The sequence below is a fragment of the Elaeis guineensis genome, chromosome 15, assembly GCF_000442705.2.
Source record: "Elaeis guineensis isolate ETL-2024a chromosome 15, EG11, whole genome shotgun sequence".
In the NCBI taxonomy this organism is placed as follows: Eukaryota; Viridiplantae; Streptophyta; class Magnoliopsida; order Arecales; family Arecaceae; genus Elaeis; species Elaeis guineensis.
The window spans coordinates 57,483,103-57,509,183 of record NC_026007.2 but is presented as its reverse complement, the minus strand read 5'-3'; the positions used below and the strand labels follow the sequence as shown (position 1 = coordinate 57,509,183).

Genomic DNA, 26,081 nt, shown 5'->3' with positions numbered 1-26,081 from the left:
TGATGGATGGTTGGAAGTTGCATTTCATTGATTACCCTATTGATTTCATTGGTTATTCCATTGATTACGATCTCAACTCAACTTCTAGCCATCCATTAACCAAAATATCGCTCTGATCTTTATTTTTATTAGCTTAATCTATAGCATTTATTGTAGGCTAAGTACACAGAAATTTCTCCAAAAAAAAAAAAAAAAAAAGTGTACATCGATTTAGAAATTGTGTATGAAGTGCATTATTGAAGACATTGCAACCTTCTGCCAACCGAAAAAAAGAAACATTGCAACCCCTCCATACTCTCCAAGTCCTCTTCTCTACGCTCTGCTACTTGAATACTCTATTGCTTCACCATCGTTGACTGCCTCGCCCCATCTAGTTTGCCACCCCTTCCAGTGCCTTTTCACATCAGCATCTCCCATCTCAACATCAGCTTCGCCATGTCTGAGGTCGAACTCTTTGGTGACCTCATTTCTCCACTGTTCCTCTCTCCCCCAAGGAACTCTCAGAAGCCTTCAAAGATCACATCTTTCCTCTCCAGATTAAAACATCTAAAGAAATTGAGGCCGAATTACAGGCTCCAATGATTGGACCATAAAGTGGGGAATATGTATTAGCCACTGTTTAGGCATTGAACTGTTGGTCTAACAAACAATTTTACTTAGTCAGTAATAGACAAAACTCAAAAGCTAATGAACCATGAAATCTGTGCTCGAGCTTTGGAGATCCATTTATGTGTTTTTACCATTAGTCTAGTTATGGCTAAGGTGTTGACAAAACTTGAAGACTTATGTCATAAATCTTCTTTAACTTGAAGAAATGCTAATTTGCTTGGCCTCCCTACAGACTGCAGTATCTATTTGAAGTTGGGCATCATAGTTTCTCTTCCATAAAAGGCCAATGGAACTTCATCAGATATTGAGATCTGGGTTCTCCTTGTTAGTATTCCTCTGGGCCGCTTCAAGCTCGCATCAAATTTATACCGTCAAAGCCATCTTGTTAGGAAATGAGAGTGACCATCTAGCACTACTTGCTTTCAAGGATCAAATAACTCATGATCATTTGGGAGCTCTGAGCTCGTGGAATGACACAGTCCATTTCTGCAAGTGGGAGGGGATCACATGCAGCAAGAAGCACCAACAAAGGGTCACTGCCTTGGAACTCAGGTCATGGGGACTAGGAGGCTCCCTTCCTCCTTCCATCGGAAACCTCACCTTCCTTCAGAAACTCATCCTGGACAACAATAATTTCAACAACAAGATCCCACCCGAGCTAGGCCGTTTGCGCCGGCTGAAATATCTCAACCTCAGTGGCAATTCATTCCAAGGGGCCTTCCCCATGAACCTGACCCACTGCTCCAAACTAAGAACTCTCAGCTTGTTTAGCAACCAACTTGTGGGCAATGTACCAGTTGAGATTGACTCCCTTTCGACACTTAATGTGCTATATCTCGGGAACAACAGCTTTACTGGTGTTATTCCATCTTCTATTGGTAATCTATCATTGCTCTTAGGATTCTCTGTCACACTAAATCATCTTACAGGAAGCATCCCTGAAGATGTTAGCCGCCTCACAATGTTGGTGCTTTTTGAAGTATCTGCCAATAATTTCACTGGAACGATTCCTAGCCAACTTTTCAATATCTCATCACTGCATTACTTGATTGCGTCAGTTAATACTCTGCATGGGCAACTTCCACCTAACATGGGCATCAGCCTCCCAAATCTCCGATTGATTTTTCTGGGTGATAACCAGTTTTATGGACCCATTCCAGCTTCACTGACAAATGCCTCCGGACTTCAAAACATTGACATTGGTCAAAACAACTTTAGTGGCAAGGTGCCATCAGATTTAGGAAGGCTACCACAACTCTACTATCTGAATATGGAGGAAAATCAACTGAAAGCAAGAGATGTCGACGATTGGAAGTTTATGGACTCTTTGGCAAATTGTAGCAATTTACAACTTTTGGCACTCTATGGCAACAAGCTGGAAGGCATATTACCCAACTCACTAGTGAATCTCTCTTCACAGATCCAAACACTGGCAATGGGAGCAAACCAGATTTCAGGGAATATCCCTCATGGAATTGAAAACCTAGCTAATCTGAATCAACTTACTTTAGAAGATAATCTTCTCATTGGTAGTATTCCAGAAAGTATTGGGAAGCTTGCAAGGCTAGAGTTGTTTGGCTTGTCTGGAAACAAGCTTACAGGACAGATACCATCCTCTGTTGGTAATCTCACTTACATGAAAAGACTATTTTTGTTCAATAATTACCTAGAGGGATCCATACCTCGAAGCCTTGGAAACCTCCAACACCTATTTCTCCTAGACCTTTCTCACAATCATCTTACTGGCACCATACCCAAAGAAATTATAAGCCTCTCCTCCCTATCAGTGTATCTTGATTTATCGGATAATTCGTTAGTCGGATCCCTCCCCCAGGAAATTGGTGCCTTGAAGAATCTAGGATCACTCCATGTTTCTAGGAACATGTTGTCGGGTAATATTCCTAGCACACTGGGGAATTGTGAGATCTTGGAGATCTTAGAGATGAACAACAACTTATTTCAAGGGATAATTCCTCAAGCCTTGAGCAACATTAAAGGGCTTCAACAACTTGATCTCTCATACAACAACTTAACAGGGTCCATTCCAGCATTCCTGGAGGACTTGAACCTATTGGAGTACCTAAATCTATCTTTCAACCAATTGGAGGGAGAAGTGCCAATAAGGGGGGTCTTCAAAAATGCAACTCAGGTTACAATCAATGGAAATGATAAACTCTGTGGAGGGATACCAGAATTACACTTGCCTGCATGCCAAGTAACACCATCTAGAAAGAGAAGGCAACATCTAATGCTGAAAGTAGTGATCTCAATAGGAAGTTCAGTTCTGTGTTTGGTCCTCCTATTCTCCATTGTCATTTTTCAGAAAAAACAAAGTTTAAGAAAGAATGCTGGCACTGCACCTCCTCTAGAGGATCAGTTCCCTAGAGTTTCTTATACTGAACTAGTTAGAGCAACAGATGGCTTCTCTTCCACCAATCTTATCGGTAAGGGAGGATATGGTTCTGTATATAAAGGTGTTTTGGGTGCCTGCCAAACGATTGTCGCTGTGAAGGTTTTCAACCTGCAAAATCAAGGAGCTTCGAAGAGCTTTATAGCTGAATGTGAGGCATTGAGAAGTATCCGACATCGAAATCTTGTCAAGATCCTAACTTCCTGCTCACTGGTTGATTTCAGAGGCAATGATTTCAAAGCTTTGATTTTTGAGTTCATTCCTAATGGAAGTCTAGAGAAATGGTTGCATCCAGAATCAGATGGGCACAATCATTCAGAAAGTCTAAGCCTACTTCAACGGTTAAATATAGCAATTGACGTTGCTATCGCAATGGATTATCTTCACAATGACTGTCAGCCACCAATCATCCATTGTGACCTAAAGCCTAGCAATGTACTTCTTGATAATGAGTTGGTTGCTCATGTGGGGGACTTTGGGCTTGCAAGATTTATTTCCAAAGCAACAGAAAGCTCCTCGACGGGCATGAGTAGCTCAGTTCGGATAAGGGGATCAATCGGATACATAGCCCCAGGTACATTTTATTTTTATCTTTCATGTCTTAGTTCCCAGCTGTTTGATTGAAGATATGTTATGCCTAATTTGTTTTTCCTTCTCATTTCTTTTTCTTGTTGTGGATTTGAGATAATTGTTGAACTAGCATACATTGCTTAATCACTTAAACTTTTAAATTTCAGAGTATGGGGCAGGTGGTAAAGCATCTCGTTTCGGGGATGTGTATAGCTATGGGATCCTTCTCCTAGAGATGCTGACTGGAAAGAGCCCTATCAATAATATGTTCAAGGATGGCCTAAGCCTTCAGAAGTTCGTAGAGATGGCTTTTCCTAATAAAGTCATAGAGATTGTAGATCCGCTAATGCCGCTTGTGGAAGACAGGAGCAAGGGTCATGAATGCTTGGTGTCCATGGCAAGAATTGGTCTTTGTTGCTCAAATCAATCAGCAAGGGAAAGAATGAACATAAGTGATGTCGCTACCAAGATGCATGCAATTAGGGACACCTACCTTGGGGCTAGAAATTATTAGAAGATTTGATAAAGCTCAAATTGAACGTTAAAGCTTTTCTTTCATCAATAAATTGTGAAGTCATAAGTAGTAGCATTTTAAAAGTGTTTAAAGTTTTGTAGGACTTAATATTGTGATTCTGACGCATCATCACTCACCAATTTTCTTTTTTCTCTTATAATAATTGGAGCTGCTTTTTGATATATAATCATCTCTTTATGAACAATAGCAAGAAAAGATATGTAGACATGGCTCATTTTTGAAAATGTAATGAAAGGTCTAATTACTGAAAATAAAAATCTAAACCAATATGTAAGTTTTGGATTTTTTGCAATTGAATCACAAGCTTCTTCAATCCACCCTGCTCTTCAAATGTAGCATTTCCCTTTCCAATTCTTGATTTCTTTTTTCCTCCAATGTTTTCTCATCAGAGTCTTGTAATCCATATTTAGATAGCACAATTCATTTTCTAAACAATATTTTTTCTCAATCTTCCTTCCTCCTTGAAGTTAGCAATTTCAGCATGAATCAAACCGATCTCTGAAATCTGAGTGTCGAACACATCTATATCCATTTCAAGACAAGGATTAATCCTGTCCACCATACAGCACCCTTACCACCATCTAAAAAGAGTTAACTGATTGAGTTTACCTTCATTCTATACAAAAGTATTATGGGTATTAGCATCTAAATAGAGATATTGCTCAAAGTCTAAGAGGAATTCTACCAAATGTATGCATTGCAATGCGAACCTTGAGTAATGTAACCAGACAGAACAAAATTTTTGTATGACTATAAAAATATCATATGGTTGTCAAAGAATTGCCAAAATAGTACAGAAATGAAAATAAAAGGAGAGGGAGAGGAGGACAGAGCTTAAGATTGCTAACCTTCATTATGAAAAAGAAAAAAAATATATCTTGAAGTGGTCCATGACAACACGGCCCTTCCACTAATTTGAGAGATGCAATCGTGCTAGAATTGCCCTCTATCTAAATGGGATCAGCACTCGATGCCCACTTCTTAGGCACAAGAGAGAAACCAGGCTCCGATCAACCCACCACCACAAATCATAGGTAATGACTCCATTTGAGAATCCATCTTTATAGAGAAAATTTTAAGATGCTAAGTCCACTGGATGTTCATGAAATTGTTCTACATTTCATTTCACTATTTACTTTTTTTCCTGAGAATGTGGGTATATGCACCCACATCTTAATCTTATTATTTATCACACTTGTGTAAATCTTTGTTCTATTTTAAGGGACAGGGGGGAATTAGAGGGACATCGCAATTAGAACATTAATAAACCCACACTGCATCATTTTTATTAGTCAACTTGGGACTATGACAATTTTCCCCTACCCAATCTCTCGACAAAAGGATATATATCCATGGCCTAGGTTCTACTCAACCCTATCGAATCCTTATTGACCCTTGTATTCCTTAGTGAGGGGCCCATATGACTAATAAAAACTACGACATATAATGGTCCTAGCTCCAATACCAATTATTACGGACTCACAACCCAAAAGCTTAAGATGTTGGGAAGAGGATCAGCCCAAGCTAATAAATTTATGCAACACCTCTTTTATTAATTCATATAAGATTATGACAAAAGGCATTCAAAATGATTGGGTCTCTTGTCAATAGGTCTTTGGCCAAACATCTACTATTTCATCCCTCGACTGATAGCTGTTAACAATCTTTCTCCGATGGTTGGTAAATTAGCCAAGTTGTCAGTGAGGTAATCTATGTATACGTGAAAGAATTTGAAGTCTGATAGACTATCAGCCATGTCCCAAACATCTTGCAAGTAGGTGTGGTTAGTCTACAATCTTTGTTGATTGATCCATGCAACAATAATCTGCTAGAATTACCCAAAGCTAAGATGCACATTTGAAATTCAAAATGAAATTTGAATTTTTGCCATAGCAATACTTATGAGCTTAGTGTCTGGCTCCACACTCTGAAGTGAGATTCCATCCTCTCTCAGCAATCTCTCTCATTTGAGTCTTTTTCTCTTTGAAGAAATTGCTGGCTTCATGTTTAGTAGAACTCTAAATATATATGCATATATATATACACATACACACATACACCTAGCTATACTTGAGTGGATCTCCACTTAGATCCGGTTGGTTTGTGTTAGATGATGGAGATCTTACATTGATGATCCGATCTATTAGATGTGATTTAGTAGCTGTAAACTGCTAACGCACCAAAAATCATATGATTTAGAGATTTCTAATCTATGCATTAAGTGATTAAAATATTGAACAATTAAAATAAAATTAAATTATATATATATATATATATATATATATATATATATATATATATATATATATATATATATGAATCACTTAATGCATTGGCTAACAGTCTCTAAATCATATGATGTTCAATGTGTAAGTTGTTTAGACAATAGATCATATCCTAAGATTCGAATTGGTCATATAGGATCTGTTGCTGCACCTCTCCAACTTGATGATGTGGCGAGAGCGGTCAGACTGAACGGTGCTAGCTCTTACCACGCTGGAATAGCTAGTTTATGATCGAAGCACCACGAATCTGCAAGGAAAGTCCATGAATACTGGAGAAGGTGGAAAGTTCTCCTATAAGGGATCCTTCAATGGTTAAGTCAATATCGATCAGAGAAGGAGAATAGTAAAAAAAAGAGGTAGTGAGAATGCGAGAGAGGGAGAGAGAGAGAACCCCCTGTAGCATCGGTCTGTGCCCCTTTTATTAGGGGAGGTCTGTCAGGTAATTGGTCACCGTGGCTATCAGAGCTAAAGTAGTGGATGTCAGCTGGTCCTAATAGAACCAGCTTTCCATGAGTAAGAAAAGTCGCCAACACCATCAACCGTCAGACCAGAACATTCCATGCACTAGAGGTCTTTCGGAGTCTCGATGTGGCTCGTGGAGGACTGGACGGAGATCGAGTAAGATCGGCGGTTGCCCGACAATGTAGGTCTCACCAAGCTGCCGATCTTTCTTAAATGGTCGGATAAGAGCTAAAGCCTGTAGGGCTATTGAGAGGCCATGTGATGTTGTTTGGATCACACGGTCTAGGCTGCTTGATCATGATGCCATGCACTCACCACATCATCGCATATCGGACACGTCATCAAATGGATAGAATATGATCCAATGAGATCCGCATCATCCGAACTAGATCCGGTCATATCTAAATGAAAATCCACTGGAGTATAGCCAAATCTCTCTCTCTCTCTCTCTGTGCACGCGTTTGCATGTGTACCTTCTAATGTTTCATTTGATGACTAGTAATCGTTGACCCAATTGATTGGCATCTTCCTGTCCAAGTAAGTGGCCTCATAAACTCTCCCTAGAAATATGCTACAAGTCCAAATTAACAAAAAGACCTCCTCCAAAAATTAATATATGATTAATTACTGGAATTCCACGCCTCCAGCCACCATGATTTCTATGTTATAAAAAAACTCCTACATTGTTTTTGGTAAAAAGACAACTCCTACATTAGAAAGCACATAGCGACAATAATTAATAATAAGTCTTCTCCTTTTGTCGTCCTTAAATGGAAACAAAAGCCAACAAAGAATGCTTCCAATGTGCCTCCTTTGGAGGACTAATTCCCTAGAGTTTACCAGATAAAGCAACCGATATCTTCTCTTCTACCAATTTCATTGGCAAGGGAGGGTACGCTTCCGTGTGCAAAGGCACTTTGGGCCCTCGCCAAGTTGCTGCAAAAGGTTTTCCATGTTGAAAATCTAGGGGCTTAGAGGAGCTTTATAGCTGAATGTGAGGCATTAAGAATCATCCGATACTGTAATCTTGTCAAGATCTTGGCCTCCTGCTTCATAGTTGATTTCAGAGGCAATGATTTTGAAGATCTGGTTTTTGAGTTGACTCCTGATGGAAGTCTAGAGAAATTGTTACATCAAGCATTCAATAGGAATCCTCATTTGGAGAGGGTAAGCCTACTTCAAAGGTTAAATATGGCGGTTGATGTCACTGATGCGATGGATTATTCTCATAAGAGTTGTCAGCCGTCAGTAGTTCATTGTGATTTGAAGCTTAGTAATGTACTACTTGATAATGAGATACATGCTAATCATACACTAATTGTATGGAGTCTAGAGCATGGACCAGGTGGTCAGGTGTCTACTTCTGGGGATGTGTAATGGACTCCTTAGAGGTGCTTACCAAAAGGAGACTAGTTGAAAATATGTTCAAAGATAGCCTAAATCTTCGGAAGTCTATTGAGATGGCTTTCCTGATGGAGTCACGGAGATTGGGGATCCCACCAATGCCACCCAGAGAAGATGAGCTCAAACCTCATGATTGCCTAGTATCCATGGCAAATATCAACCTCTCATGCTCCAATCATTCAGCGGGGGAAAGAATGAACATGGGTAATGCTGCTGCGATGATGCATGCAATTAGGGATGGCTACATTAAAGCTGGAGTTTCATAGAAGATCTGATAATGGTTTATGTAACAACTCAAGACTTTATCTAAAAAAATTAGTCGAAAGGTATTATTTGGATTCTTAGATCCTATATAAGTATTCAAGATCTTTCTAGCGAATAACTAATCTGAAATTAAATACACATCTGCACGATTCCTCACATGCTCTCTCTATTTAAACCTTAGCATTCTCGTTAGACTAAGCATCCAAATTCATGTATTCATTCATAAATACCATGACTGGTCCATGATCAGTCCAATAAATTTATACTACAGTATCTCTTAGTCCACATGAGTTATGAGCTGGGTCCACTCTGATACCATTTGTAATAATCCAGGATCTCACTCAAAAAGATAAATCGGAAGGTATTATTTGGGTTCCTTGATTCTGCATAAATATCGAAGATTTTTTTAGTAAATAATTAATGTGGGACTAAATATATACATGCATGGGTCCTCACAGCTTATCTCATCTTTATTAAATGTCAGTCCTCAAGAATTGATGTCAGTCAATTCCTATACCAATGGTAAACCTACATGAAGCTTAAGTTGTGAGTTCATTGTAAAACATAAATGCGAAATTTTTTGTACACTGCTCACGGTGTAGAAAATCTGACGTGGAGCACACCTCTTTGTCCTATTGGACCACATGGTCACCAATTTTCAACGTACATTTAATATCCATTTAATATCCGTGGTTCTACTTTTTCGTTTAAAATTTTCAATGATAAAAATACCCCTTCTCTTCCAAACAAATTATGACATCCTGTGCTAATATTATGGCATCCTACGTTGAAATTATCACTTTCTGCACAGGATGTCATAATTTTTTCATAGAATGTCATAAAGAAGGTAGGATATTTTTGTCGGATCAAGACGGGCCCATAATTTTTCAGTGATGAAAATATCCTTCCCTCTTTATGATATCTTGTGAAAAAATTATCGCATCCTATGCAGAAAGTCATAATTTTAACACAAGATGCCATAATATCAGCATAAGATGTCATAATTTTTTCAAAAAGAAATAAATATTTTCATCATTCAAAATTTTAAATAAAAAAGTAGAACTGCAGACATTAAATGTGCGTTGGAAAGCGATGGCTACATGATCCACAGGACAAAGCAGTGCACTCCACATCAGATTTTCTACACCACAGATGGTACGTAAAGAATTTCTCAAACACAAGCACTCCCGTGGCATTTGTTACCGTAACAATGAAAGTTGTTATTTCGCATGCATTTGTATTACCCCATCAATAATAGCAAGAAAAGATATCTAATTCTAGTGGATATAAAAAAGAAACAATAACAAGCAATCCAACTGTTGTTGTCTGCATTGCCATGTCAGACTTGAATTTTTATCAAGCCATAACCAAGGGTCATGTATAGCTATACAAATGTATTATGATTGGTTTGCATCGAGAACAACCATCTTTTATGATAGCTACATTAGTATTCTTTTATTTCTAATTTTCTAGGCTAAAATCAGAATGAACCCCACCATCTTTGATGACCGTTGGGATTATTGTCATTGTGCTCACACAAAATCTTGGCTAAATTTTTAAGTTTCTCCTGCATAAGGTGCTCTCAGGGATTCAAAACAAAAGTAGCACATAACTTTCCTTCTCAGGGTGCTCTACTGATAGCTTAGCAGAGCATTCTCTGCAATCTCCTACGTCATTTAATCAGTCAAAAAGTAAGATGTTGCATGGATATGAGGCTAAATGCATGTCAGTGTGACAAGTTTTTGAGGACCACGTGAATCATGAACTTTGTGTGATCATGTGGCTTCATTTGGAAATTGAAGTGCTGTGATCAAGTGGTTTGTAAATGCATAAGGTATTAAACACATCAAATATAAGATGAAAATACCAATAGTAGGATAAAAAGAATTGTGATGTTCTATCCATCTTTCATGAAAGAAATGACACCTTAAATGAGTGGATATTAACGAGACTGTGCTTAAGAGGCTAGATTTCAGGTAGATGGTACAAGGGCACTGCAGATAGTTCATGCAATTCTTTGAGATACTTTGTGAAGGAAAACACAGGAGGTTCTCCTGTTTCCTCCAAGTTCAACAGGTTTTTGACTTGGGAGATACTGAAGACTATTGAAATAACACTTGAGAGACAATTTTACACAGTATTGCAACAAAGTTCTCCAAAAGAATTATTAGCAGGAACCAGAGGCAATTGTCATACAATTAGCAACAAAAGCTCAATACAGGGTCTTAGAACTGCTCAGCCTGAGGCAATCATATATAAGCAAACCTTGTAGGTCATGTGCCTTCTCTGCAGTGACCAAAAAGCCTAGCAGCCATGGTAGAAAGTGCTAAATTTTAAGTCCCTACAAGCCCTTGACTGCGAGAAGTTTTCTTCTTATCCTTGACCACCTTGTGAAGCACTTTAGTTTCATCTTCCCCTTCCTTCCTATTTTCAATCCTTGCAAAGACTGGCTTAGGATCTGCCATTTTCTGACCTGCTTTCATCCCTCCCCATTTGGTATCACTCTACATGATGAAGACAACAAGATAATCATCAAGATAAGTATCAATTGAAATGTGTAAAATTAAGAAAATTGGCTGATGCCAACCAGGCACACCCAGGACAAAATCCTAAAATTTGATGCAAGAACGTGTCAAGACTCAAGAGCATCATGCATACCAATGCACTCAAGAAACAGCAAAAAAAAAAAAAAAAATCTGAAGATGAATATTGATCTATATTTATTAGTACCACTATTTCCTAAGGTACTACACTAAATAGGAGGACTCAAGAATGCATGAAAAGTTCCAAGAAGCTATGTTCCTTCATGCACAAGGCTTCTCAGAAGCATACCACTATGTGACAAAGAAGATGCATAAAGAGTTGGAAGTACCCAGGTCACTGCTTCAAACTGATCCTCTGAAAACCCAAGTTGTGTGTATATTCTCAAACATAGGCTTGGTGTGATTGGACATAAAGCAATTGCAATAATCCTCATTGCCTCCAATATAATTACAAGGTCCTGCATATAAATGAAAAATGAAATGATTAGCAACTATAACCTTGCATTTCCCACCAATCCTTAAAATGTATGAGCACAAATTCATTGATCTTGACATGGAAGATGTTCATAGCCAAGGTTGTCAGAGAGAAGCATAAAATAAGTAATGCGATGAACTTGTGAAAAGATTCGCCGCCAAAGAGTGCTAATTTTTGTCATATCAATTAAAACATTAATAGCTTATAAAAAAGCCATTGTGTCTGTTCGCCGAGTTGAGGTGATGTCCTTTTCTGTATCCAAAACAAAAGCTTAGACACAAGCATAAAATTACTGTTCAATTTTACCAGTTCTACATATCAAGTACTAGAATTTGTCTAAGGGTCCAAACATCCGACACTTCTCTAGATAAACATTGTTGGAAAATGTCAGGCCTTCTGTTGTAATTTGTAGCAGTTGGCTTAGTTATGTTGAGACGTGCACAAATTAAAATAACAAACCTCTAAACCGCAAATATTGTGATTGACTTTAGCCAACACATCTCTTACTATATTTAATGGAAACTCCTGAACAACCATCGATCGTCCAAGCAATAAGTTCACTTCTTCTCATCATCATTTTCTCTCCGTTCTTCTCATGTACAATAGAATCTCAAAATTTCCACCACTCTTTGATTTTAAAGTCCCTTTTGGATATGGATGCATCGATAGAACAGTATTCCTCTTTCTTGATAAGTCCTATTAGCATGACTTGTATGTGTTGAAAGAGAGAGATTTATCAAATTAAATAAGTAATCAATCTATCCAAACATTCATCAATTGTAGTACAACTTATTTTCATGGCACAAATCCATATAATCATCATGTGCATGCCACATGCTAATATACTAGTTGCCTAGAATATCAAGGACATCATAGATTCAATCATGTCAATTGAGCCAGTCATTTAGAGGAGTATTTATTAAATTAACCAAAATATCAGGAAAAAGGGACACCACCAATCTAGCAAAAATGAAACACAGATTATATCAAGCATTTCTACTTCTTAGCTCTGGTTCTTGATTTTCTCATAATTTAGGGATTTATTATATGGAGCAGTTTTAGAAAACCATATTGAGTTGAATAAATTTGCTGTATATCACAGTTATGGGTATAGGCCATATTATGGAGGATCTAGAATCAATATGTTAGGTTTGAGACAGGTTCTTGGGCTCATATATTGATCTAGGAGGATCACCAACCACTATGGACCACTCTGACCACTTTGGATACATCTAAATTGGATCCAAAATCAAGATCCACCACATCAAAAGCCAAATTGCATGCCCAAACTTATGAAGGCCATAACTATATGACATCCAATCAAGGTCCTCTTTTTCTTTAAGTTAGGCAGCTTTTTGTGATCTATGACCCTGCAGCGCCCTTAAAGGCTTCGAGGCATGCGGTGATAGATGCCATACGCTAATGTTTGGGCCTCAAAATGGACCAATGAAGACAAAAGTTTCCTTTTTAGCCAAGATTTTGACCGAATATAACTCTAAATCCGGGAGGCAAAGCAATTGAAGATAACGTTGATGTAAAAGTCGAAATCTAGCTCCAGGAAAAATTTAAATTTTCATGATTATTTCCACTAATCATGACTATTTTGGAAAAGTGATGATCTCCTCCAACTAGAAGAGAAATCCAATCCAGATTTATAAGGATGCATCTAACTAGTACAAACAACGGGACTGCAATCAATTCAATTGTGCAATTAATGATAGAAAAAGGACCTAAAACCCTACTTCCAAAATTCCCTTATTTTTCCTTATTCTTTTCAGAGATTCACGTTGACTGGGTTGAAGGAATTCCTTCTTTCTCCCCGATTGGATCATACATGCATACATACATATACATATATACATATAGTCAAATGTACTTGTATGAAATTATTTCAAAGAGCACAAAAAGAAGTTGTTGCAGTTCTTCATTTTCTTTTCTTTCCTTTGATCTATATATTTGATCATATTCGAAACCTGAACTAACAAAATATAAGATGCTCAAGGAGATTTTCAAGGTACATAGCGACCCATTAAACTTGCATTATGTTGAAATCCTCAGTAACGCCTGTTTAAAGATTTTATGCTAGTAGCTACCAGCAGTAAGAGTCATGACAGTTACATAATTGTCAAAGGAATGAAAAAAGGCAAAACGGATCCCTAGCTCCTCATCCAATTTGACTAAATCTAAAATCAAATGAATCTGCTAGGCAATTTGGATAAAGGTTTAACAGTTTAGGGTACTTTATAAGAACGTGAGCAGGTTATAGATAAAACCAAGGGATCTTAGTATAACAGTCTAATCAAAGCCAAATCCCACAACCAAACTAACCAATTCTACCCCTGTATGTTAGTTCAGCTCTACAAAACAGTGTCTTTTATCCATGCAGCTGTTCAGTTTCTTCTAGTTCACTCATTGCTCACTCCACTCTCTCCAAAAGAAAAATGCATCCAAAGCCCACCACAACATCCTGATCACTATAGTTTTCTGTTTTTGCTCACGATTTTCAACTCAAGCAACTTCACAAAATTAGGACACCTTTTATAAACTAAAGATCTTCGCTTACCTTCTTCCTATGATCATCTTTTGTTGGGTTATATGGCTACAACCACCTTTTATAAACCAAAGATCTTCGCTTACCTTCTTCCTATGATCATCTTTTGTTGGGTTATATGGCTACAATGCAGCCATGGTTTCACCGACAAATAAAGCTCCATGGAGGTGATGAAGCATAATGCAACCAATCTTTATTCCTCCTTGGACTGGGCCATTTCAGTTTTTCAGAAGAAGAAAATTGGCCACTGTTTCCACAGCAGACTGCCACCTAATACAGATTGCTTCGAGGAGACATGTTGTTGACCAAGAACCTTATGTAATGGGTCAAGGGATCTGGCTCATTCTAGCTTAGACTTTTGTCTGAAATATTTTAAGGAATTTTTTTGAGTAGTTTTGCTTTCTTTTGAGAGTTCTTTGTAAGGTAGACCTACTTATTTAAGGTGCATCCAGTCTCTAGAACCCCTCAGGGCTTGTTTGGATATTCCTGTAGGACTGGACTGAAAATCCTACAGGAATCAGGCCTGGCCTGTCAAGCACCTATCTTCCAAACTATATGCATACATGATGTCTAATATTATAAAATATGAAACCTGGCCCAGCCCATGTCAACTGAACCTCTTCCAGTCCATTCCTATAGGGTGGAAAAAAAGACCTGGTGAGATCATCTTTTTCTCCCTATAGGATTTGGGCCAGCCCACTCTTAAAAAAATTCCTTGAATATTGTGAAATGGGCTTTGTCTGGCCTGTATTCTTATGAATCCTGTTGGATTGCACAGGATTATCCAAACAGGCCCTCAGTTATAAAGATCTACCCTCTATCTACTTTTAATTGATCAGTGGAATACCACCTTTCTTATAATATTAAAAGAAAAATTTATTTTTGGTACATAATGAGGATGGAGTAATATTCAGAGGACATAAGGCAATTAAGAAATTTTTTTTTTTCTGATATTTGCTCTTTCCCAAGATCTTTGATTTGCATTTCAGAAAATTCATTGGGTGCGAGATTAACATTATAGCAAAGAAAGAACTAGAGAAGCTCAAAAATGATGAACAAACAGTAAAACTAAGATACAGTCAGTTTCAAAGATTACCTTTGCAGCCATATCAGAACTAGCACCCCCTTGCTTAAAACCAGACCATGGAGAACGTTCATCCATATATGAATTACCAGCATTACCAATATCTAACACTGATTCACAAGCAGATGATAAAGAGAGATTCTCATAATGGTATCTTGCCTTCTCGACCTATGCAAACAGGCTATCAGTAAGAGAAGGTATTACAGATTTATTAATTCAAACACTAATCCATTTCAATGTGACAACTTTTCATGCTAATAAGCTTTTGTATTATAGTAAGCAAATGTTTAAAGAAAGTAATCTTTGATGACAATATACACTCATGTATCATGGTTTGCAAATGAAAGGAATTTTGATATGTTTCAGCTTGCACAATGCATAGTCAGGAAGAGTTAATATGTAAGAAGCACCCATCAGTGGACATGCCTCTGGTCCAGCTGTGATAAGCCACAGAAGAAATTATGCAGTATAAGGCCAGGAACCAAAACAACGAAGATACTGGAAGAAATGAATTATTACACCAGGAAAAAAAAAATGAAATAGGATCTAGCTGGTGGCATCCTTCCCCTTCTCGACATGCATGCACATATGCAAAGGCTTAATTCTGTAGCAGTTCTGCCAAAAATTTCTTCTAACATGAGGTCCTCCGCAAGGTATCAGCCACCTGGTAAACTTCACTTCTCCATCCATCACTTGGGAAAATATAATGAAAGTCTATGCTTTGTCCAGATGAAGCCACTGGCACATGTCGAAATGTGGTAGAAATGAAGATAAGAAATCCTGGCATAGTTCCATGGATATCACTCAAAACTCTTTTCTCCCTTCAATGATTTTCTTGTTTAACCCATTCACCATTAGACACGTATAAGCAGCTCTTTTGGTGTAGATGAGTTTTACTCGCAATGAAACTCCCAAAATTTAAAACTACATGGGATTAAAAAAGGACTCCATATTAAATCATGTGTTTCAGATAACACAGAAAAACTCATTAAAAGCTGCAACAAAATAGTGCATCCTGGTGACACCATCCAGGAGCAGACTCTAAACGACATAACATAAAATTCAAAAGAGATGATATCTTCAAGAATATATTAGTAATCCTTACCAACTTTTCTACAGTATCTTTGAATGGATTTCCTTCCACTGCAGTACTAGAATCATAAGCCAATGTGGACTGGCAGTTCCTCTTCAAAAGTCCAAGTGTGCGATTGAGAAGGTTTCCTGTGCATATAAGATACATAGACAGATGAATCCAGATAAAATGGGAATCCAACTAAGCATAGAAACTGAGTAGAGAATTACTCCAACTGAAGTAAATACATACTACCAGAAAAGGGTATAAAAACACTACAATCAAGAATGACATAAGTAGCAAAGTAGACATACCAATTGTATTTGCAAGATGTGCATTGACTATGTTTATGAAACGGTCCTCTGAATAGTCCCCATCATTCCCAAATTCCACTTCTCGCAGGAAGAAGTACCTGACAGCATCAGCTCCAAATCCATCCACCAGATCCTTTGGGTCAAGAGTATTTCCCAATGATTTCCCCATCTTCAAACCATCCTAAAATTTTCAAAATAAAAAGTAGTGCTGCATGAAATGAAAATAAATAATGAGATATTTCATCAGATTCCATGGTATTTTTAAACAACTTATGTACATCCATGACAAAGAAGAAGGCAAAGAAGAAGATGCATTTCTGCAAACCATGTACCGAAGTCCGAACACATGAGATGTGATTGACAAATAAAATGTGCAAGAACGCCAAGTTTTCTATGATGATAAAGCAGCAGAAAGTTGGTATGTTACATCAGATAAGGTTTTTGTGGGCTCATATACAATTGATTCAAATATAATGCATACCAGGTCTTTACTCATCATCTCAGAGAGGTTTCCTGACCAATCTCAACTTCTAGTGCAAATTTGGATCTCAAAAATTGTGTACATATCCCAACTCTAAATATCATATTTTCAATGAAATGATAATCACATGCTCAAATTTGCAAAATTTTAATACCTTCTGCACCGTACCCAATGCCCTGACTGATTTATCTCAGTTAATCTGTGTCAAACTTACATAGATCTCATGACAACCCATCAATCAGCTACCAAAAAAGAACATCGATTATGGTTTACATGATTTGGTTGCACAGTTCCTCATGAAGAAGAAACTGTGTAAGTATCAGGTTAAAAGGATAAACATATTTCTAGGTCAATGTGAAAGATACAATTGTCCAGAATCCGGATGCCACAAGCAGATATCAGGAACAAAAAATAAATAAATAAAGAAAAAGATGCAATACAAGCAACACAGATTTGCTGAAATTAAATCGAGATGGATAGTGAATTCAAGCATAGGTCATGGACCAATTGAAAGTTCTGAACAATATTAGAATGACAGGTTTCAGGAGATTTCTGGCATATGCGATCTGGATTGAGTCAATGATAGAAATGCAACCAGTAAATGTCATAAGTAGATGAGCTGGTGCAGAAAGAGAAATTTTCAAAGTTGCACTGAAGATAATATTAGAATTCCAACATGACTAATGTTTTTCTGATAAGGGATATCTGAATCTTAAGGGACCAACGTTCTGTTTTCAAAAACTAAAACATTGCAGTCACTCCATACTTGAATTTTAGCAAAAACTGAAGTGCTTTATGGTTTATAAAACTCTAATTAAAGTCAACAAGATGGTCATCCAAACCTTTGTCAAGAATCCATGACCAAAGATGATGTCTGGAGGACTTAATCCTGCTGACATTAACATCGCTGGCCAATAAACTGCATGAAATCGCAAGATGTCCTGCAGATGTAAAGCAGGAAACAAAAAAATAAGATCCTCCGCTTTATCCATTGAGAACAAGAAATATATGAAAATTAAGTTCTGGGGCCAGGAACTGAACGAAATTTAAGTATCATACAAAGTGAAATGCAATGTAATCTGACAAGCTTATTAGTAAGTAACTTTTACCATAAAACAATGGATTTGGTTCTATGTGGTATGAAACAGGCATAACCAACAAAAGTGTAGATGTATGGAGACCTTCTATATAAATCTTCCAGATCTAAATTCATAGGAGAAAACCAAAAGATCTCAAAGGATGACATTTAACACCTAAATGGTATTATATACTAAAGAATTATTTGCAGGATCAACACAGCCTTCTTAGCATATTTCTTTCAACAGGCAAATGAGAGAATTTATAAGAGAAACACAAATGGAAAGGAGAGAAAAAGTACTAAAGCAAGCAGACATAAAACAAAAAGAACAACATAAAGGTGAAAGCAGCAAGGAAATGGATACAAAATTAAGGTGTAAAACACTAAATAATCAACCTAAGGAGAAATTTCGCAGCACGTAGAACTACAAGTCGTGTTGACTTATATCACTGTTAGACATCAAATATGATTTAAGAAAAAGAATAAAGATGGTATAGCAAATTACCCAGGCTTCCATTCTATGAAAATTATACTTCCAATCTTTTAAAAGAACTTGGACATTTTTACTACGGCCAAGGCTTTTTGAGTTTTGTGATAACAATGCATCACAATGCCACAAGTAAAAGTTCCATATAGGCACATGAATGGAGGACAACTATAAAGTAAATCCTTAATTATGGCTTTAAGTGTGAACTAGCTTTTATTTTCCAAAAAACTTCTATCCATGAATTAGCATCTCAATGTGATGCACCCACAATAGACTGCGCACACATGCACCAAAACAGAACAGTACTAACAACGAGCACCATCGAAGGCACATGCACTACACTGCCCTTATAAGTCATTAGAACCAAGAATGCTGTTCAACAATAGAATAGGGAGCATAGCAATACGGTAGTACCTTGCCTATTAAGTGTAATGAAGCAGGCCAACCAGAACTAATAGCTTGTTGTAAAGTTGGTTTCTCTCCATCCTGTAATAATGCTGAAATGTACCTGCAAGGAAGGACACCATGTTCATTACAAAATTAAGAAGTCACAATGAAAATTAAGTAATAGGAAATCAATGGGAGATAACTTAGACAATAAAGACTATGCAGTGGTCTAGTGACAAAGGGCACTCAGTTTTGTATTGAAAGGGTAGAAAAGAAAGGATAGTGAAGAAGCCAAGAAGGACCAAAACCTTCTCATAAAAAAGGGTAAAGTACTTGATTATTAAAGATGATATAGCTTTAGATAAGAGATAATTAGTGAAGGACTTACAAAGAAATCTCATAAATGTCAGGTATTAGGTAATGGTTAATTGAGCGCTGCTTATATTCTGAATAAAACCGTAGCTTAGTCGGTAAGATGGCTATTTCACAACCCTGAGGATGCAATTCAAGATGAGAAGCTCAAATTCAAAAGTTTGTTCTGAGTGAACCTCAAACTCAGTTTTCAAGTAGCATAGGTAAGAAATTTTGAAAACTTTTGGCAGAAAAGAGATGGGGAAAAATAAAACAATGTTTTCAGACCTTACTCCTTTCAACAGGAAAAATAGAGCATACCTTAAGTACAGCGCGACTACAAGAAGCTACATCCTAGCAAGATATATAGGATGTACTAGAAAATAATGATATTTTATATTTTCTGAAATTCTAGTCATGATTTTGCAATGTAGATGTATGGTTGTTTGATGAAATCTCAAAAGAAGGTTGTAAAATCATAAAACAAAAATTTCTACGTTGATTGGAATTCTTTGGAGTCACATTTTGCTCTCCTTATGTTCAAATTTTCCCATTTTTCAACTTCCCTTTTTAACAGCCAAAAACCTCCTTAAAAAGATGAACTTTTAAAATTTCAAAAATTTCAAATAGATAAAGAAAACCAAATCATGAATTTTAAATATAATACCTTCAAATCCTGCCGTAGAACCCCAGTAGTGCCCAACCATCAAACTTTCTTGTTCAACATAAAAATTGGCCAAACAATGAAAAATACAATGGAAAAACAGAATACACTGATATATTTTTCAACATTATGAACCTTTCGGAAGTTCTATTTTGGGATCGAAAACAAATATTTCTAATTTTCCAGGCATTCAGCCCCACTGGGATGAAAACATTGAAAGAATTATGCAAAAACCATTTAAGAGATTACTTCTCAAGCAACCATAGAAATGCAATCGTCGAACCCAAGCACAATGCACCATGAAGCCATTATGCACTCAGCTTTGGCTAGGGTTTTACCACTATCTTGTGAAATGATGAACTGAAACATCTTAAGATTATGGAGATATGTAATTGTTTATTACTATAGAAAAGTTTGCATACATGCAGACTACAAATTAAGCAGGAGATAAGTGGAAGGATGATTTTACCCCAACAAAGCATCAAACCAGACATAAATAGTTTGTCTAGTGTCATTTGGCACAGGTATGCCCCACTCTACAGATGAGCGGGAAATAGAGAAATCTTTCAGCCCACTCTGAATCCAGCTTTGCACCTAAAACAATATCTCGGTCAGAAAATGCGATCATAAACTCCAAGACAGTAGTGAGAATGCATAAACCCCTGGCTTCTTGTGGCTTGAATCAGCCATATTAAAGACTGTAGACTTCTGAATGAATGAATGAACAAATGTTATTCAACGAGAGGTCTTGGTGAAATGAAGTCTTAGAAATGCAAACAACTTCAATATAATTGTGGGAGCAGAAAAGAACATCCATCTATGATGAGATTTTGGTTCGATTGCTTAATTTTGTTAACTATATATTTACAGGAACATTGCTATGAAAATGTCATAGTCACGAAATATCTTTCAAGATCGAACCTAAAGAGCTGAACATTAAAAAGATTAAAACTAAAATTAAAATTGAGCTCTGATATTTAAGAAACCCATGAGCCATACAAGATGCATTACAATAACAGCATTAAGTATTGGATAAACTAAAAGTTTTATGTCAAAACTCAATTTTTTTAACCATATTCAAAACAAAAATGCACTAAACGCTAAATCCATAACTTAACAAATCCAAGGATTGGACAGCTATTAATACCTCACCTCATTCAAGCGAAATGAAGGCTTCACAAAATCTGGATTATGTATTAAAAACTGTTCCAGCATTTTTTGATACTTTGATAGAGCAAAAAAGTAGTTTTCCTCCTTTCGTAGTACACAAGGCTTTAGATGCATGGGACAGCAATTGTTTTCCAGCAATTCTTTCTCATCCTGCATTTATTACCCAGACGGATGATTGAAGACAGATTGATGAACATAGTTGAGAACAAATAAATTCAAAGAAGAATAAGTAGATGAAGTATCACAGTAGTGCATCTCTGAAGCTATTAAAAGTACTATCAAACAAGAGTGCAAAATAATGATAAATGCTTTTTTTTCTTTTACTTGAAACATATTTCCTCTTGAAATTATACAGAAAATGCAGAAGAAATCTTAGACAAACATCTCTAGCTATTTTCCAAATACTGAGGCCACTTTACCGTTCAATGTAAAAAATGATGTCACCTAGCTATCCTTTCCATGATAGAGTCAAGTCCTCATAACATTTTCAGTAGGGGTGCAAACAAACTGAGATAAGGCAAGTATCAAGCTGCTCAAGTTAAGCTCGGTACTTCAAAAAGCTGCTTGAGCTCGGCTCAAGTTCTATATAAGTTTCAAGCTCGGCTCATATAGGCCCGGAGCCACACTTTTATTAAGCCCAGCTGAGCTCTATCTCACATTTTCAAACGGTTCATGTTCAGGCTCGGCTCCTTTATGAGCCAAGCAATAGAAAATGTTCAAGATTGGGATTTCCTAGCTGAGCCGGGCTCAAATGATCTTGGCTCATCTTGCTGATGGTCAAAATCATGAATTGATGGCATACAGCTGTTAATCCATGAGGCCTTTTGTCAATCACTGTGGTGTGCTGATCACCTGTTTTGTATGTTGGCCTACCATTGCATATATTGGAAGTAATATAGCTTGGGTTTTAAAAAAAAGAAAAAAAAAGAAAAGAAAAGAGAAAAGAGAAAAAACATAAAAGGGTCTTCAGAAAATTGAATTTATTGAACAGGACAAATTTTGCCAAGGAATAAATTTTGTGTATAAAGCCACATATTGACTTGACAAATCTTCACATTAGTATCCAACTAAACTGAGGTCCCACATAAATAATTACATTTATACAAGACTACCTCAAAAGTGAATTTAATTATCAGAATTCTTTAGCCATGGATTCAGAATATTACTTCATGTTTAACTGATGAACAAGTTAAAATTGGAGGAGGAGGAGAAGAAGAAGAAAATTTTATGCAGTATGACGAAGATATGAAATGTTACCTTGTACTCTTCACAGTTCACACAGTAGAGCCCCTCATAGTCAGCTTGGTATATATCACCATTATTGAGCACTCTAGAATAGAACTCGTTCACGACCGCTTCATGCCTTGAATCAGTAGTGCGAATGAACTTGTCATATGCTATGTCCAGCTGCCATCAACGAGCAAATAAAAGGTAATGTTTATCCAGCTCATTCTATAAACAACAAATTCTCTACATGAATTCGATCAATTCAACATCTAGCTTAAAAAAGTCGAAATCTAAAGCACTTATACATAATAAATAATCTAAAAGGCAAAGAATATGGATAGATACATCTTTCCAGAGCATCCGGTAGGCTTGTGAAACAGTGTCACAGTGCTCGCTGGGGCTGTTGCCACTAGCCTCTGCGGCTGCAGCAATTTTCTCTCCATGCTCATCTGTCCCTGTGATGAATATAACTCTGTTCTCTAGCAGCCTCTGATGCAAAGACAATAACATTACTCAAAAAAAAAAAGATAGAAATATAATTAACCGTATGTAAGAGAATAAAAACTCCATTATTAACTTTAAGTAGCAACTGGCTCCAATGTCGCGAGAAGACTGACACTAGCAAGAGCATTTGTGAACAAAAGATATCCAAAATAAGACAAAACCAAAATTTTCTTCCCTTAGCATCGACAGAATACCACATTTGTCTAATTTAGACCACAGATCAATCAAAAATGAACAAAAGATCATTACATAACTTCACCAAAATAAAAGGAGTACCCAAAACTGAATCCTATCAACTTCGATCCAAAATAGAACGAGAGAGGAGAACCATGGAGCAAACCTGAAACCGGGCAATGGCATCGGCGGCGATGGTGGTATAGGCGCTGCCCATGTGGGGAGGGGCGTTCACGTAGTAAAGAGGGGTCGTGATGACGAAAGGCTCCGCCTTTGCGGGCTTCTTCGCCTCCACCGCCTCGGTCCGGATGTGGCTCCGGCAGCGAGTAGAGGACGAGAAGGGCGCCGCCGGGCATCGGCGGAGGAGGGGCAGGGAATCCGCTAGGCATCTGGTGCCGACGCGGATGGAGGAGAGTGGAGCGGCGACGTAGAGACCGCTCTGACAGGAGAGCAGAGCTCGTCCGACCATGGAGAGATCCCTCGCCCTTTTGCTCTGGCCAGCTAGGTCTCGAGTGGACGATGAAGGAGAATTGTGCTTTGGTGGCACGTGGTGGGCCGGCATCGGATAATCCTGTTGCATGCGAGAGCAGGGGCTCAACTTGGGCTGTGCTCAACGCGAACGCAACCTGCCTGGAGTAATTGTTGTCCACCAGTCAAATTCTTTTTGGAGGGCGATGCAGCAAAATTGACGGGCACACCATCCAATCACATTAAACCACATAATATAATTAATAATAAAATAAATATTTAATATTATATTTTTTTAATTTTTTGTGATAAAAATATTATTTTTTTATATAAAATAAATAAAAAATAATATTATTATTTCTGAATATCTTATACGATTTACTATAAATATATATGAGATCTTAAATAACATATATAATTTCTTGTATCTTTATACGATATCCTGAGTAATATATATGATCTTCTGATACGTTATATAGCTTCCTACGAAAATGTACGATATATTGAATAATATATATGATTTCTGATATTTTATATAATTTATTGTCAATATATATGACATCTTGAAAAATATATATAATTTTCTATGAATATATATAATATCATGAATAATACATATGACTTTCCATACTTTTATATTATTAAAAAATATATCTCGAGATTCGATCCACATTGAGTCCACAACGAAGTCCAGGACGATGAACGGAGTCCAACGAGCCCAAAAACTACCCAAATGAAGTCCAAACGGCGAAGATACGTGTGAAAGAAGGACAGCACGGTGCACGAGGTGGCGACGGCTGGTGGCAGGCCGGTGGAGGCTGGCGGTGGCACCGCCAAGCCCGACGGAGATGCACGCGTGCAGGTGCACGAGGCCCAGTGCGCAGAGCGAGCCCAATGCGGGCACGTGCATGGGTCGACCCAGCCCGCGGGCGACCCAATGCCCCTGCACGGTCTACCATGGACCGCAGGTGCTGGGCAGTCCATGGGACCGACATGGACCGAACATGCAGTCCACGTGTGGTCCAGAGTATTTTTTGTACGATCCGATGATCCAAATCGCAGCCGATCATGATCGGATGGTTGAAATTAATTTGGAGTTTAATCAGGTGATCAGTGGCCCTGATGTGCACGATCGTACGGCTCTGGTGCTAGCCGATCACGATCGGAAGGTCACAGATGATTCTAGACTTGATTGAGACTCTGTTTCCCAATATAATAGTATTTTGGAGTTTCTAAAGTCTATATAACTCCGATTGACGAGCCGTCAGTTGTGTTGGAGAGCTGGTGACGTCCTAAAGGTGTAGAAAGACTTCAAGAGAGATTTCAGAGAGCTTTTGTGAGAATTTTGGAGCTTTTTGTTGAAAGACTCTTGTACAAAGGTTGAGTGATGAGTTTCTCTTGTATTGATTTTATTTTATTCTCTCATAGTGAAGCTTGCATGCTCCATGGAGGTAGGCTTGAAGTCGATCCACATATTTATATGGTGTTTCTTGTTTTATTTCTTCTTTCTTCCTACTGCACCGTATGGTACCGGATCTTGTATAGCAATTGGTATCAGAGCAAAGTGGTGCCAGAGTGTAGGTTGCAGCGATGATGAATGAGATAGAAGATGGAGAAGACAAGCACAATCAAGATGGAGATTAATAGATTTGAAGGAAAGAGTGATTTTTCCTTGTGGCCGGCAAGGGTGAAAGACGTGCTTATCCAGCAAGAGTTGATCGATGCTCTCTTGTGCGACGAAAAGCTGACTACCATGGAGGTGCAGGATTGGAAGTGGCTCCAGATGCAGGTGGTGAGTACGATCTGCTTGTACCTAACAGATAAGGTGGTGATCCATATGCTTGGTGAGACTTTCATAATGATGCTGTGGTCGAAGCTCGAAGAGTTGTACATGATGAAGTTTCTCACCAACATCCTCTTCCTCTAGAGGCAGTTCTACCAGTTGTGGATGACTGAAGGACAGAGCGTACAAGAGTGTCTCAGCCACATCTAGAAAATCTTCACTGATCTCTTCAGCGTTGGCAAGAAAGTTGAGGAGAAGATCAGGGCACTGGTCTGACTATCGTCGCTTCCCCTTCGTATGAGTCTTTGGTGACTACTCTTCTAGTGGAGAAGAGCACCATCAAGATGGACGAGGTTACCGTGATGATTCTCCAAAATGAGGTTCTCAAGAGGGAGAACCCAGCTTCGAGCTCAGGCGGCAGCTCAACTTTGGTGGTTTCTAGAGGAGCAGGAGGCGGCAGACAGGACGATAGGAGATCGTGGTGAAGGCAATCTAAGTCCAGGATGAGAGACCTGAGCAAGACCAGATGTTACCAGTATGACGAGTTCGGGCATCTAGCCAAAGATTGCTCTCAAATCAGAGATCGGACGATGACTACTGCAGCGACGGCCAGTAACGACTCAGAGGGTGATGCTCTGGAGATATCTAATGAGGTATCTACTTCTTCCCAGTAGTGAATTTTAGATTCTACATGCACCTATCATGTATGTTGCAGAGAGGAGCAGTTTG

General features: G+C 37.9%; 2 protein-coding genes across 2 annotated transcripts; one reads left to right on the top strand and one right to left on the bottom strand.

The window, feature by feature from the left end:
• Nucleotides 1-895: 895 nt before the first annotated feature.
• Nucleotides 896-4,103, top strand: LOC105058016 (receptor kinase-like protein Xa21). Its single transcript, XM_010940769.2, has 2 exons — nucleotides 896-3,593; nucleotides 3,757-4,103. The coding sequence occupies exons 1-2, from the start codon at nucleotides 896-898 to the stop codon at nucleotides 4,101-4,103; spliced, it is 3,045 nt and encodes a 1,014-aa protein (XP_010939071.1).
• A 6,576-nt stretch (nucleotides 4,104-10,679) lies between these two features.
• On the bottom strand, nucleotides 10,680-23,686 carry LOC105058010 (methionine--tRNA ligase, chloroplastic/mitochondrial). Its single transcript, XM_010940762.4, has 12 exons — nucleotides 23,268-23,686; nucleotides 22,769-22,912; nucleotides 22,454-22,603; nucleotides 21,179-21,346; nucleotides 20,496-20,620; nucleotides 19,039-19,132; nucleotides 17,902-18,000; nucleotides 16,579-16,759; nucleotides 16,298-16,413; nucleotides 15,205-15,360; nucleotides 11,412-11,540; nucleotides 10,680-11,043 (listed from the first exon to the last, which is right to left on the bottom strand). The coding sequence occupies exons 1-12, from the start codon at nucleotides 23,679-23,681 to the stop codon at nucleotides 10,873-10,875; spliced, it is 1,947 nt and encodes a 648-aa protein (XP_010939064.1). The 5' UTR covers nucleotides 23,682-23,686; the 3' UTR covers nucleotides 10,680-10,872.
• Between the last annotated feature and the right edge of the window lie 2,395 nt (nucleotides 23,687-26,081).